Source organism: Globicephala melas, chromosome 2 (genome assembly GCF_963455315.2).
Source record: "Globicephala melas chromosome 2, mGloMel1.2, whole genome shotgun sequence".
Taxonomy (NCBI): domain Eukaryota; kingdom Metazoa; phylum Chordata; class Mammalia; order Artiodactyla; family Delphinidae; genus Globicephala; species Globicephala melas.
The window spans coordinates 38,937,574-38,953,796 of record NC_083315.2 but is presented as its reverse complement, the minus strand read 5'-3'; the positions used below and the strand labels follow the sequence as shown (position 1 = coordinate 38,953,796).

General features: G+C 49.1%; 1 protein-coding gene across 6 annotated transcripts in view; it reads right to left on the bottom strand.

Moving 5' to 3' along the window:
- The window catches only part of NTRK3 (neurotrophic receptor tyrosine kinase 3), a 386,072-nt gene that overhangs the window by 297,967 nt on the left and 71,882 nt on the right, over window positions 1-16,223 (bottom strand). For all 6 annotated transcript variants that reach the window (XM_060293880.1, XM_060293879.1, XM_030878684.2 and 3 more), the window contains exons 2-3: window positions 14,327-14,401; window positions 13,758-13,829 (exon numbers count right to left, since the gene is read on the bottom strand). In XM_060293880.1, coding sequence (XP_060149863.1) covers window positions 13,758-13,829; window positions 14,327-14,401 — 147 coding nt within the window. The remainder of the gene's footprint in view (window positions 1-13,757; window positions 13,830-14,326; window positions 14,402-16,223) is intronic.

Sequence of the window (16,223 nt, the reverse complement as noted above, 5' to 3'; positions counted from 1 at the left end):
CCCTGATGTGAACCACTCCCCAGAGCTCTGCTGCCCTAGCGAGAGAGGTCCTAGATCAGAGGACCACTCTGGGAGACAGGAGAGCCGGAAGCAAGATTCTAACCTTTTAGTACCGCCTACTTAAGGCCCGGAAGGCAAGATGATGGCGGGAGTCATGCTTTGAGCCTGATTTCAGGTTCAGTGGGGGCCTGTGGTCCCCCAAGCACATCATACTTCCTCTTTCACTGCCAAGCCTCTGGACGTACAGAACGAAGTTCCCTCTACCTGCAATAGTCCTCGTCCAATACCCCACCACCCAGCCCCCCACCAAGCTCTTTCAGCTGCTGACTCCCACCCACCCTCAGGTTTCAGGTTGTCTGTCATCACCCCAGGGGGCCTTCCCTGCTACAATTGCCCCCCACAAAGATGCAACACCTGCCTTTGCCAAATGCTCCTCAGGAGCCCTCAGTCCCCATCACACTGAAGAGTAACTGCCTCTACCCTTTGCCTCTCTCTCTCGCCCCCGGAAGCCAAAGACCTAAGTGTAATTTACCTTGGCAGCTTTGCCTGGGACACAGTAGGACCTCAACAGACGTACCTGGTGGGAATTAATGAATGCATATCTTGGGAAAATGCTACATAACCCTGTGGGAGTGGACTTCACAGGACTCTAAGACACAAAACATCAGTGGTTAAATGCCAGGCTCAGGGTTGCTTGTTTTGGGATGAGGCTGACGTCATCTGCATCAGCGACACTCTTTACAAAATCCTTACAACGTGATCACCAAACCGAGTCAGAGTTCCTTTTTTGCCTCCATTTTTAGCTAAACCCAAGAGGATAAAGTGTTTTGGTCATGTTTTCCCAGATTTTGGTATTTGGGTGAGGTCCCCTCACCACATCCCACGGCAGCATCCGCTCGTGGTCCCAAGCTCCCAGGAGGTTGGCAAGGAGATGACAACCTAGTATTGTCTGTCCAAACCCAGGAAATCAATTACAGACACCACGTCCCCTTGAACACGATGCTCAGGTTCCACTCTCGTCAAAGTCTTTCCCAACACTATGCACTCAACCCTCATCATAACCCTCTGGGGGGACATGCAGACAGCAGGATTAGACCCATTTTATAGAGGAAGACACAGGTGTAGAAGAGGAAGTCTCCTGTTTGCTATCTAAAGAGAACAGCTCTGCGCTAGCTCTGCTTCTTTGTAGCAATATGTTGACCATGACCAGGGCATGAGAAGCAGCGGAAGGGCCAGACCACCACACCCTCGAAGCCTTGGGCTCTGGGTTCAGATTCCCATCAGGCCCATCGGAGGGTCCCTGAGGACTCCTGGGGCCTCATCACTCTGTAAAGTCAGATGAACTGAAGGGACCTCCCTAAAGCCCAACCCTGGGTAACTCCAGCTGTTAGCAAAAGCCCCAGCTTAGGCAAGACAGATGCAGCCACATCCAACCAGTCCACCATCTTGCAGAGAGAAGCAGGTGGCCCTAAAGGGTGCCTTACACCACAGGCATGGGCAGAGCTCGAGAGAATTCCGCTCCTCTGGCTGAAAAAACTAGCCCTGGCTAAATGCAAATAGGATAGGAGTTATTCTGGGCAGAGGCTTCAAAATCACAGATCATGCCAGAGTCTTAACCACATTAAAGAGATGCAGGTGTAAACTCTGCAGTGGAGACGTGAACAGACCCATGGAAACATCTATCAGGGAAAAGGATGGGACACAGGGCTGAAGAAGCAGCAATGGAGACTTTAGGATCCCGAGAGTTACATGCTCTAAATCCGGCCCTTACATCGCCCCACGTGCCTGACCCCACGTCACTACACCCCCTTTTCTGTTTCAATTCCTTTGTTGAGAATGGCAATGTAACACTAATAAAGCCCCCTCCCTGGCAATGACATTATTCTAATACATCCTATGAGCTGGCAAGGGTGCATGGCCTTGACACTGCCCCAGAGGACAGGGGCTGGGGTGGCATCCACTGGCTCCAACCAGCATATCAACACAACTTTCTAACTCCCTTACCCTTGAGTTTCTGGTTTCCCCACATACTGGGTTAGAATTCCAGAGGAGCCTCAGATCCACCTGTTTAGAGCTTGGGCTTCCAAATGCCTTAAACAAGGACTGAACTTCTGAGCTTCTGTAATAGCTTCCAGGATAAGGATGGACTGTTTACTGAGCACCTACCATGGGCAGCCACTAGGGGAGGTGCTGCATGTTCGTTCACTCTTTCAATCCTCACAGAAAGGCCCGTAGGGTTAGGGTAGGAATTCGTTCCCAATGTCCTGGGAAGGATACTGAGACGTAATTCCTTGGCCGAGAACACAAAGTAAAAGAGTTGGCAAAGCTGGAGATTCAGTGTCACCTCCAAAGCACATGCTGTTTTCACTCGTTCATTTACTCCCTCATTCATTCATTCGTTCATTCATTCTTCAAACCTGCAATTAATATGAAAGAAGCATGATGTCATAAGACCTAGAGTTTGCACAGCATGGGGGAGAGACATACCTCTCCAAAGTGTATTTCAGGTCTAACCTGGACTCCTCAGGTGGGTTTCAAGGTCAATGTGGGGAGCAGCCCCTATTGGGAGCCAGGGGACTGCCATAGCTTAGGTCAGGGGTAGCACATGGCTTACCCCTGCTCTGGGAGACCCAATGCCCTTCCAACCCAGAATAGTCATGATGGTTGCATCACCTAGACGGCCACCCAGAAAAGGCAGAGGCTCCTCAAAACCAAGGCAAGCCCCGAGAGACGAAAGGGTTAACCCAGGAATAAAAGAGACTTTCGCAAAGCCATCGAGAAGAAACCAGGAAGAAATACGAGACTGCCAGCCTGCTAAAGCATGAAGAGGGACAAAAATTAATGATGACTCCAAAATAGCCACGAGACTAATCTCATTTTCTAAATCTGTCCTTAACAAGAAAAACGGAGAAGAGAGATGTGGACAAATGGGAAGTAATGAAGCCTTAGGGGAGGGGGGAGGAAAAGAAAAGAAAATCTAGGATCATCAAGGCTGGAATATACGGGCACATGGTCTAATCCCCAAGGCTAGGAGACACGCAGCCCAGAGGCCAGAGTGTTTACTCAGCATGAGACTGAGTCTTGAAAGGCAAAGCTGATGAAGTTACAGAAAACTCTTAAAAGTTCAGTCTGGAGGCTCCTAGAGAATGGAAATACCTGAAATCAGAAAGAACACAACCTTTACATTGAACGTAGGGCTTTGACTACAAAAAAATGCAAAATAAATATCACAGACAATGGCCGGCAAGGGAGGTGTGTGGCCATACAGTCTGGGTCACATTGGGTCTGTCCCGGGTGGATCAGAATGTTGTCCGCAAAACAAAGTGAACAGAAATTATCAAGGAAGACGTGAGTAATCCCAGGACCACGGGGAGTCTGGAGGAGAGACACAAATGGAACAGAAAAAAAGAAACTCTATTTAGGAAGCTTGCCACCTGCCTCACGAGGGCCCAAGGAGCAAATCCTTCCCAGAGTCCCAGAGGGGCAATCACCCAGGAGACCCAGGGTGTGAGTGGGCTGGAAATTGACATTTTTTTTGAAGGCAGCAAATAAATGAGTAGAGACTAAGAAATTCCAAGTTGAAAATCTGGAGCTTGGTGAATTCTAGGGTACGAAACACATTTTGGGTTCAATAGGACCAAAAAAGGATCCATTTAAAAGACAGCAAAGGCCCTGTCTGAAGTCATCAGATGTCACAGGAGCTGGGATATGGGAAGAATGCAGGGATCCAGGCAGAAATAACACCACTCGACTGCACTGGGAGGTATCAGGTGTTGAAGCTGCAAAAGTGGGCGCGAAATCATGAGATGGCCGAGCTCGGGCCTCAGAGTTCACATAATCTGGTCCACATCCCCTCCTTTCCCACTCCCATAGCCAGATCTTGTAATGGGGTCTGCCACCTACAGATATGGTCCTATCTGGGACTGGGGCCAAACACAGCCAGGGCTGGTGACATGGAAAGCAGCCCCATGCTGCCCTGGAAATGGGCAGATTGAATGTCTGGTGTTCCTGCAGGCACATATCATAAGTGTGGATTTATCCCCACCTGCGCTGTTCTCTTTGTTGAGCACTCATATTCTGTGACTACCTGATAATGGCCCTCTTGAGTGCCAGCCAGCAGGCTAAAGGGCATTGCCAGCTCCCCTAGACCTTGCTGGCAACCACGTGTAAAGGACTTGGTTTCAGGGACTTCCTTAGTAGTCTCCCACAGTCCTGCCAAAATATTCCCCCATTCTGAGAAGTGCTGCTCTGAAGCTTATTGCCTGACCTTCCTCTCCAGCTGGGTTCCAGAGAACTGACACCAGCCCTGGTCGGACCTGAGTTGGCCACGGTGAACAGACGGTAGAGTGGAGTTATGAAGACAACAGGTTCTGGAGCTCTAGAGGCAGCCCACCTAGGGCTGGCTTCTGTCTCTGCCACTGAGTAGCTGTGTAAATGTAGGCAAGTCACTTAACCTCTCTGTGCCTTTAATTCCCCATCTGTAAAATGGAGACAATGATGGTGGCCACTTGCTGCTATGAACATAAAATGACATATAATGTGCATATAGGCTAATGCCTGATATATAATCAGTGTTTTCTAGATGTCCTTGGAACTCACTGCATTGGAATGCCTACCAGAGAAGTAGTGCGGAGGCGAGGGCCAGAATAAGCTGAAAATAGCTTTCCTCTGGCCTCGTCTTTGATGGCCCCAGATGCCACTTTTCTTCCAGGAAGAACTTCCCAAAATTCGATGAGGCCAAGTCTGGGCCATCTGGTAACACTACCTCATTTTACAGATGTGGAAACAGATTAAATGGGCTACACAGCTTATCCAGGGTCACAGATAACCCAGAGAAAGAGCAAAGCCATGTGTAAGGTGTGATCATCTAGCACTGTCATAGCCAAATAGTACCTCTCACAACTGACAGGCAATCAGGGCCCAAGCCCCTCCCCACACGCGTGTGGACCCAAAGTTCAGCACCTTCTCCCTTCCTGACTCAAGCTTCCCACATCATTAGATTGCAAAAATCCCACCGCCTTGACACATGGCTCAATTTCCAAGTCCTGTTCCCTTGGAATTCTTTCAGCATTTACCTGCTGACCAGACTAGATGGCCTGGAACCATGAACATGTGTCTACACAGCTCTGGGAGAAATTCCAAAACAGGAAAAGGGCTGTACTCATCCCACGGTGAGCAGCAGCCCCTGTGCCATAAGCAGGCAATCCACCCATCCAAACCCACACCTCCTACAATGCCGACCCCACGGCCACCTCCTCCATGAAGCCTTCTAAGCTGCTCCACCGCTGATCCACTGTCACACTTACAGGTTAAACCAGTGGCCCCTCCACTGCCTTGTATTGGAAGGCTGGAGAAGGTACAGTGCTTCAAAGTTGTGAGCGATCACAGCTTTGTCACAAATAACCCCCAAGCTCTAATAAAGAACTGCCACTTGCTTACGATTTTCCTTTCTATACATGTAAATTAGAGGACGTTCAAAGCCATCCTGCAGTAGCATCCCTCTCACTTGTGTTCTGAGACCCTCTTGAGTAGGACTGAAAGAAATAGGATGGCAGCAAAGGCACCAAGAGTGAGTACAGTATGCACTCCTTGGTAGCCTACCCACCCCATGCACTGATTACAGCCACCATCGTTCCTGGTTTATCCTTTTCTCCTTTTTTTACCACAGCAAAAGTTTCTTTCTTTCTCCTACTCCATGTCCGCAGAAGGTCAGCTGTGGCTTTGCTCCCATAACCTCCCCAGCGAGACTCAGGCTAATAGAACAGCCTCTGTCTGGAACATTAACATCCTCTATCCCATGGCAGAGGGCAAAAAGACACGATGGACCAGGGGCCCTGGTCCACACACAGGCCCTGAAAGCTTCTGCTAAGGAAGGATGTGAGATACACACACACATACACACATGTACACACTCATCAGTTTTATTGATATAAAATTCACATATGATACAAGTCACCTGATTAAATGTGCGATTCACTGGTTTTTAGTATATTCACAGAGTTGTGCAACCCTTACTATAATCCATTTTAGAATGTTTTCTCATTGTCCCCCAAAGAAACCCCACACCAGTATATTCCTGACTTATCTTTACCATACTGGAGATTATAAACTATGAAGGCATTCTTTTATGCCCATGAGAATATGGCATAATATAAATCTCATTTGTCACATCTGGTATAATAACTTTTAAATGGCTAAGACCTGCTAGGTATAATACCTCACATCCCAGAAACCACACACCTCTCTCTAGGACATCCTTGGAAAGGGTTCTTAACCCAGGGTCCAAGGGGAGTCTGTAAATCCCTGAAAATGCGTGAGAAATGATGTATGCATGTGTGTATGAGGATTCTTATGGGAAGAAACTCCATAGAATGATCATGGCAGAGCAGAGTCACTCACACACTCAACAAATAGCCGAGGACCACTGACCATGTGACAGGCGTTATTCTAGGTGCTGGAGCCACAGCAGTGGCCCCAAGTCCCTGCTCCAAGGAAGTTCATTCTAGTGGGGGAGACAGAGTATAAACAAGTAACTGAATGATGACATACCTTCAGATCATCAAAAGTAATAAGGGCCAAGGAGTATCCCTTCTAACATCCTTTATAATAAACTGATAATGATTTAAAAAAAAAAGTAATAAGGGCCAAGGAAATGATGTAGCAAAGAGTGAAGTGAAGAAAGGCCACTCAGATTGGGAGGCCACAGAGGCCTTGCTGAGAGAGACGTTGGAGGGAATGATGAGAAGGACCCAGCCCTGCAGAGATCTGGGGCAGGATATTCATATGGGTTGGACGGATCAGCAAGCACCAAGCCTCCAAGGGGAACATGAGCTTGGTGTGTTCAAGGGATTGAAAGAAACGTTCATAGGCTGCAGCAGAGGGCCAGGGAGAAGAGAGCAAGGAAGGTGAAGAGGGAGATGGAAACCAAATCAACTCGAATCCCGTGGCCACAGCAAGAGGTTTAGCTTTTATTATAAGTAAAGCGAGAAGTAATTGGAGGGCTTTAAGCAGCAGAGTGACAAGATCCGATTTATGTGTTTAAAATATCACTCTGGCAACTGTGTTGGGAATGAAATGTAGGCGACAAAGCGGAGGCAATAAAACCCGTTAGGAGGCCATCATCATAGAGCCAGGTGGCTTGGATCAAGACAGTCTATGTGGAGGGAGAGGGAAGTGGATGGTTATAAAGTATCCTATGGACTTGATGAATTGAATGGTGGAAGAGTGAAGGAGGGCAGGGAAAGGGAAGAGAAGAGTCAAAAATGACTCCTAAGGTTTTGGCCTCAGCAATTTGGTGGATGGTACCACTTAGAGAAACACGAAACACTGAGGGTTTGGAGTGAGGATGTGGAATGAAACCACGAATTCTGTTTTGGCCAAGTCAAGTCTGCCTTGTGTCTTAGCCACCCAAGTAGAGATGCCAGGGGGGCAGTTTGATTTATGAGTCCAAAGGGCCAGGATGGGAACAGGGCTAGGAATATAAATGTACAGGTTTAGCGCTAAAGTCTCTTCCACCTTTAACTATCTATGATTCTGTGAAATCAGAGACCAATGAGCAGGGGCGAAGTCATTAATAACAGCAAAACTACTGAGTCTTTCGTAAAGCACTGCCTTAAGCACTTTTCGAGCATCGTCTCATTTAAAGCTCAGAACAATCCCGTGAAGTGGGAACTATTATATTCCCTTCAAAGCTCACGGAAGCTCTAGGACATGGACTTGTAAATCTAGGATTTGAACGCTGGCCTTTCCATCTCCAAAGCCCACACTCCTAACTGTTAGCTACACAGCGTTCAACGGCTAAGTGCTGCATCTAAGAGAGAGGAGGAAGGGCACGTGCAAAGAAAAGGTCATGGGACAAGTGTGCCAGTTACAACCCCTTTGGGACTTGGAGAAAAATCAGTGCAGAGGTAAGGGGCAAGAGGAGGCAAAAGTCTACTGATACAATATCTACACATTGTCTTGGAACCCAGGATGGGGTGGTTATTTCAAGGAGAGAGAACACCAAGTAATTTACAATGCGTAATAAATCAATCTCACCACATGTTCACCCCAGTGGTCTCAGGAGAAATGTGTCGCTGACTCAGCCGTGTCCTGAAAGGGCAGGGACTCTGGCCACTTCCTCTTTTCCTACCTGCCCAGTGTCGTTGCCTTTCTCTCCTTGTGAACATGACACTGTTGACACAATCGTGCCCAAATCTGGACATTCTCCCCTCCCCACCCCATTCCCCGCCCACACAGGTCAGCTCTGGGCTGGCTCTCTCAGCTGAAGACCTCGTGTATGTTTGCTTACAACAAAGAGGGATAACAGTGTGACTTAGGGAGAGAAATCAAGCAACTGAACACAAGAAAGATCCCAGCACAACAACTCTAAGGGATTAAATAAATTCTTTTGGCTTGCTGGAATCTTACATTACATATTCTTGGAAGTAAGTGGGCCACAGGCTAACGTTAAGAAATTTCTTACAGCAAAGATATTCAGGTCGTAACGTAGCTGTTGTTATAGGATTTGACCTGAATAGGAAAAGAAATGAAACAGAGCTTTCTCAACAGAGCTCTTTGAGGATGGATGGTGCTAAATCTCCCAGGGGAGATAGCGGCTCTCTAATAAAACTTTAAAGACCCTCCTCCACCTGCCCCCCATAAGGAATTCTTGCTGTGAAAACTAGACAGAGAAACAAAACATGCCTAGGAAGTAGAAAAGTCCAGGGACTTCAGAGTCAAAAGGATCAGAGTCCAAATCCTGGCTGTTCCACTAACTACTATATGACCTTGGGGGAACTCAGTTATGACTTCTGAGCCTCAGTGTTCTCATCTATGAAATGGGGATAGGGGAACCCTAACTTATAGTTACCCTGAGGGGTGAGATCATATTTGCCAAAGCACCAGGTCCAGTCCTTGGCACGTAGTAAAGTTCTCAATCAGTATTAGCTGTTCCCTCTTCTCCTCAGATACCTGCATTTTTTATGCAATTCTGTAAAAATGTTAAGAAAAATTTTTAATTGCTTCAGTGAAAAACATTGTCCCTTCTGGCCCATGAGCTACAGTAGAAAGATTTCTGGAAAGAGAATCAGAGGACTTTGGTGCAGTTGTATTTCTGGTACTTAGAAATCAGATCCTCTCTGGACCTGTCTTCTGGGCTATAAAAGAAGGCTGCCTACCGCACTCCCCAACCCAGGATGGTAAGAGGATTAAAGGAGATGACATAGGAGAAAGTACTTTGAAACCATGAAGCGCTCTACAGATGAAAGGAAGTACCATCACTTGAGTGCAGTTCATAGGTAGACATCGCCATGACTCTACTTATGGGGACCCCAGACTGTGGCGATCTGGTCTCTATGTGAGACACCGCAGAGAAAACAAACCCCAGGAAGGAAGAGATGAGTCAGCTGCCGGCGGGGTGGGGTGGGGGGCGGGTAGAAGATTCAGCAACCGATCCAAGTTCACTAGTGTTAGTGGGTGTGGTCTCAAGATGGAAATAAAGCGTAAGCTCATCAACTGCCACTGGGTGGATCCTTTCTGAAACTACCAGGGCTAAGAGGGGTCTACATACAGTCTAGAGCAAGGGGGACTAAACGGAGACCACAGAGAATCTATCAGAGTTTATTCATCAGTATTCAAGGAAGAAAGTCATCAGAGAGATTGTAGATAGGAGTATTCTAGTCACCAGAGAGATGCAGGACAGAAATCCAGCTTTTCCAGAATAAAGTAATGGTCAGAATCCCTGTCAAGGCCACCTAATCTCTCTTCTTTGATTCCACGATCACCACCGCCAGTAATAACAATAGTTACGTCACTGTTAGCAGCTTCCATTTCTAAACTCTGATTATTTACAGGCACTGGGCTAAGTGCTGTATGTGCCTCGTATCATTTAATCTTTATCACATCCCATCACCAGAACAGGCACCATTTTTACATCCATTAGCAAATAGCCATTCCAATTACCTACTTGGAAAATTCCTATCCTTAAGAATCCTTGGGACTTCCCTGGTGGCGCAGTGGTTAAGAATCCGCCTGCCAATGCAGGGGACACGGGTTCGAGCCCTGGTCCAGGAAGATCCCACACGCCGCAGAGCAACTAAGCCTGTGCATCACAACTACTGAGCCAGCACTCTAGAGCCTGTGCTCAGCCACCGCAATGAGAAGCCCACGCACCACAATGAAGAGTAGCCTCCACTTGCTGCTACTAGAGAAAGCCCACGTGCAACAATAAAGACCCAACATGGCCAAAAATAAATTAATTAATTAATTATAAAAAAAAGAATCCTTAATCGAAATCCTTAAGATCAGGGAAAGGATAGAGGGTCAAGAATATTCCAGTCTCTCAAAAAGTATTTCCCTTGGGCTTCCCTGGTGGCGCAGTGGTTGAGAGTCCGCCTGCCGATGCAGGGGACGCGGGTTCGTGCCCCGGTCCGGGAGGATCCCACGTGCCGTGGAGCGGCTGGGCCCGTGAGCCATGGCCGCTGAGCCTGCGCATCCGGAGCCTGTGCTCTGCAATGGGAGAGGCCACAGCAGTGAGAGGCCCATGTACCGCAAAAAAAAAAAAAAAAGTATTTCCCTTGATGTGTAGGAATCAGTATTTCATTTTTCACACTCCAGAAAAGACAGAGAAAACAGAAGCGGTCAAAAATAGATGGTCAGTCACTCGTAAACCTTGAAGAGTCCTAATCTCCAGCCTTCTTTGTGGCAGACCACCTGGCCTTCACATCGTTGGCTCCTTTTCTGGCACAGGAAAGAATTACACTGACTGATGCAACAGCAGCTTAGAGGTGGGAGACAGTTGAACCAATCAGAACAATTTGGATAACTTGACATTGGTACAGAAGGCAATGATCTCACTTCTGGCTTCTTATTGGGTACAGAGGGGAGAAGAAAAGACTTCTCAGCCATCACCCTAAGAAAAAAGAAGAAGAAGGGGGAAAACAAAAGCCGCCAAGCCAGGGCTCGGCAATTAGTGCTGGAGTAAGTGATCATCTTGTGATTGCTCAGCTGGGGCCTGAAGACTTGTAAATGCATGTAGAGGACAGAAATAGAAGATGCTGTGAGAGAGCAGAGAAACCTGGCCCATCTGCCAGGAGAAAATGTCCCGAAGCTGCCGGGAAATTCACTCAGTCAGGATTTGGGGTTTGTCTTCGTAAGGAGTAAAAGTTAATAAACCAACCCATCGATGAAGCCACTGCATATGCCTCGACCTCTTAACTCACTTCTCTGCGATCCTCAGGCTCCTCCAGCAGCCCCACTGTGCCTATCAGAGCCCCTGGACCAGGTGCTGACCCTCTCACCTTGATCTGAGCATCCAACTAGCCCCCAATATGCAGACAGGCCCAAACTGGGGCTGGACTGATGGTGACCCATCTTTCTCACTCTTGATCCCTTTGTGGCCGATACCAAGTACTTTGTCAAGAGCCGGCCAATGTATCCAGGAGAAAACAGTGCCCAAGGTCATGGGCAGGCTCACTGGTGTCATCAGAACCTATTCCACCCAGACCCTTCCTGCCCCCAAAGTCTTGGGAATCTTGCAAAGCCCCACCAGCCCGTCACTGCCACCAGCCAGCAGACCCAGATCATCTCAGAAGAGATGGTGGGTCGCAGCCCTCTTCTGGGATCTCAAGGGTATTCAAAGACAGGTTCTAGTACAACCCAACTTCAGAGACACCTTTAACCCAAGATGCATCTCCCCCCACCTCTGTAGCCCATGGAAACATGATGGGTCCGGAAGCCCTCTCAGTTGCCCTACGAGCTTCGGGTGACACAGTGCCCTAGCAGGCTCTGAGCACCAAGCCACTGTCGTCAAAAGGGACAGAGCCTCTCCTATGCCGGCAGCTTCTGTCCAAAGTATGACCCTAGACCGCAAACTGGCACTCCATGTGTCATATTCTGCCCACAGAGTAGTTCTGCCTGGCCCATGAGTTGAGAGATTTTATTTTTAGTTACCAGTATTTAAAACTTGAAAGGTTTCACTGGACCTCCAGCTCTTCTTGAAAAAAAAAAAAAGCAGTAAATCTGGCAACCCGAGGCCCCGCCTCCTCATGGCAGCAGTCAGCTGGAATTGCTTACAGGCTGCCTCTCGGGGGGAACACATGGTCCCCAGCCTCCACTCTCCCCACCTGGTCCGCCGTGGGCATTTGGCTTTGTGACCCTTGTATGAGTTAGTGTGAAAAGGAGACTTCTCAGAGGTCAAAAGCTTCTTCTCCTGGGATAGTTTACATTGAAACTCAAATCCCCAATAAAATAAACACCTGGAACATCCGGTCCAAGGCCCTCCTCTGGTCCCAGCTATGCCCCCAGCTGCGAAGAACACACATCAGAAGAATCCCACCACAGAGACTCAATTAGGGCAAGGCGGCAATGGCTAAATGAGACAGCTGCAGGGGAGGCCTCAGTTCCCCACAGGTACTACATCAGTGGCCATACAGTGTGCTATGTCCAGAGAAAGGAAAGAAAGTTCAGCACAAAGCAGGGGTGGCCATAACTGATTAAAAAAATATTTACCAAGCACTCACTACGTGCTTGGGAAAACACACAGAGGCCCGGGGGTGAGGCCAGGGCCCCCCAGAAGAGAAACAATTCACCCAGTGCAATTCTCCACGACTTTTCTTTTTCTCTACCTCCCCTCCACTTCCCTTGGGTGCTGTGTCTCTTCCTGTGAGACTCCTATGCAGCCGGGATGCCCTTCAAGTGCAAAGTGCCTGGGCCAGTACAACTCTCAAGTGGCCAAAGGAAAGATTCATCTGCACACCATTCCTCCATTTTCTCCCCAAATACAGTAGACTCCATCCCCCTGGTTCCTATGGAATCTCTGCTCTTGGAGAACATGCCCAGCAGATGTCCAAAATGGTCACCATCTGAAAAGAAGGCTTGACCGAACAGTAAGGACCCCCAACAGGTGCAGCATGTTGGTACTTCCCCTAATCGCTGGCCCTAGGCTTCTTTTCAAGCCCACCTCTTCCCAGGAGATGGTGGTCCTCCCATCTAATCCCAGAGTCTTCAGCCCAGAATTAGGCTTGGAGAGGAAACACCAAGCTCGTGTGATTCCACCCCTACAGGTCTAGACAGAGCCGAATGCCAGGAGGCCCCTCCACCACCAGACATGGCAGTGGTGGGAGGGGAGAGGGGAGAGGAGGGGGGCACACCCCCCCAGGGAATCAGGTGACATGGGGATCCCACCAGGGTCATGTCACCTCCAGCTTGTCCCAAAGCTGTGTGACCTTATATACAGGTGTCTCTGCTTTTCAGAGCTCTTCTCCACTGAACCCAGAATCTATTTCGACATGACACGTGGCCTGGCCCTGCTTTCCCCCTTCCAAACCCCACGCCACCACCCCAGTGCACACACACACACATACACACACACACACACACACACACTTACGGACCTACACATGGTCTCAGAAGTATAGTACTCACGTCACACACTACACTTATATGGGGAATTTCCTCTCATTTACATTCCAATACGATTGCAAATTTCATCACAGGAAGTGAACACACTTGGGAGTGAAGAGACACTCCCTCCCGCTAATCCTTGGTCCTAGGCTCTTCCATCCAACAGGAAACTTACAGATCATCAAATCCAAACCCGTTGTGTTAAAAGGCAAAATCTCAGGTCCAGAGAAGTGAAGGGACTTGCCCCAGGACACAGTGGCAAAGCCGGGTCCAGATCTCAGGCCTTGGGCTTCACAGCCCAGGACTCTCTCCCGCCCTATGACCTCACCCACCCACTCTCTAAGGCCCGGGTCCCAGCTCTCAGCTCTACTTACATATAGCGCAAGTGGGGATTTTTGGCAAAGGCTCTGGGCTGGATGCTCCGAAGTCCTGAGTTCTTGATGGTCCTGGAGAGAGAGAAAAAGATGTTCAGCAGAGCTTATGGAGCAGAGAAACATCTCTGCTCTGGGCCAAGGCTGACAGCCAGTGAGGCCAAGACTGGACGGCAGCCACCCGGTGAACTGAACGCATCTCTTCATCATCAGTCGTCACTGGGTGATCCAACTGAGGGGGTCCAGTGGGAGGCATCTGGGCTCACACCCCACTGGGACCTGGGTCAGGGTGAGGGATGTGCCCGTCCTGGCAAGTGGGTAAGAATCTGGTCCACGACTACTGCGCTGCCACCCACTTTGTGCCTCTTCCCTTCCACCCCAAATCTCCCACAGCTACTTGCACTGAATCCAAAGGAGGAGGTGACTGCAAATTTCCTGCTCCACGGGGACCATCAGCCAAGCAGAGGGCTAGCCCAGGAGACCTGGGTTCAGGTCCTGCTTTGAAACCCAAACTATGGGCTGAGCCCTAGCCCATCCCACTCCCCACACACCCCGGGAGCTGGTGCACTCACAGTTTCTGGAGGCCGGTGTAGAGCTCCATGTCCACGGCGTTGAGCGTGTGCAGACCGCGCCAGTTCTCTATGTGTCTGCAGGGGAGAGGAAAGGCAGGGTTCAGGTCAGCAGAGGGGCCACAGGAAAGGCACTGGCTTTAGTGCCAGAGACCTGGGTTCAAATCCTGGAGCAGCCACCCATGAGCCAGGATTTCCACCAAGTCGCCAATTATCTCTGAGCCGGTTTCTTCCCCAGTGTGGTGTCACGCGTGCCACCTGGCTGATGGGCTCACTGTGGGATCCCAAGCGCCAAACGCATGGACAGCATTTAACGTTCCCCCCTCAGCTCCAGAAAAACTACTCTTTAAATTCTTGAGATCCAATCTCCCTGTGGGCCTTCCTGACTTAGTTTCCTTCCATTCTCTTTCATTTTTTCATATATAGGATTGTTTAAAGGACAGGCTTGTTTTCTTAAGTTCCTGCCTGTAAAGACAATACAAATGACATGGTTTAAATAAAGGGAGTGTGTAGGGGGGCTTGCTGGTGAACATGGCTTGGGAGTGGAAAAGCCCAGAAGGAACACACACCTCCTCAGCGTCCCCCAGGGGCCAGACATTGATGACCCCCTTTGGGTGACCACGGCCCAATCCATCTGGAGTTCAAGAACATCAATGGCTTGATAAGGCAGAATCAACTCCACAAAGGAGGGGTGACCACAGGCCTGGGTGTCATGGAAAGAACATGAGGCTGGCAGCCGAGAAGCCTGATTCCAGCCTCATCTCTGTGACTTAAGCAGCTGTGGCTTTGAACGTGAGCTTTCAGCTCTCTGGGCCTCTGGTGTCCTCATTTGTAAAGACAGAGGGTTGCACCAGATCAGCAGTTTCACCCCCATCTCTTCACAAAGATCTCGTTTTAGAACTTACTCCCAAGAGTCTTCATATTTAGCTCCCTAAACATGTATCAAAAAAGCACACACATTTATTAAGTAATAATTAATTCATCTTCTCGGATTTATTAATCCAAGATATAAATCACTGTTAACCAGAGCTTTTTATCAACAGGCATAAAGCAGTGCTGACTCACCCAGTGGATAAATTCCAGCCCAAAGCAAAGGAATTCTTGAAAGTACTGTTAGCATGGAAGGGCTTATCATGGGTATGCACTTGATTTCCTTTGTTCGTTTATTTGTTTGTTTTATATTGACAAAACACCAGGGACAAACATCCTCGTTACTGCTTTTGGTGTCAAGGTGGAGAACCATCAGACTGTTGATTACCAAGGTCCTTTCCAGCTCTAGAGCTGTCTGAGCGAAGACCATTCATACACACCCGCTACCCCAAGGAGCTTCAAGGGGCCACGGGAAAAGGCTTCCCGCTGCCCAAGCTACCCTCCTGGGATCTGACTCTCCTGTCAGTGCCCCCAAAGTCTAAGCCTGCTCTTTGCAAGGAGGGAAAAGAAGTGACAGCTCACCCTGGGACAGAGCTACCCGAGGCACAGAAAAGTGGCAGCCACCTCCCCCAGACGTCTCCTCCCTAGCCCCACCCCACCCGTGGCTCTGCCATCTGCCATCAACTGGAGCTGGAGCCAGGAAGGCCACAGGGAGGTGGTGGCCAGGACCTCTGGAAGCATTTCAGAGTCGCGCAGTAACAAGGTATGCCAAGAGCCCTTTTTGTACCACATTCTCTCGGAGCCCCTGCTAAGCAGCCAGACACACTGGCATCTGCTGGGGACATGGACCAGGTGGCCAGGTCAGTACTGAATTCCAACTCCAAAGCCTTCTCCCTGGAAGCCTCATGGCCCCACGACAGTTTGCTTGGTCTGGTCTCGCCAGGGCAGGGACCCTGGCTCCATGTCAGATGAAAAGGAAGGCCAGAAGTGGTAGAAGGACCTGGGCCAGCCCCACTCCCACCCAGAGTAT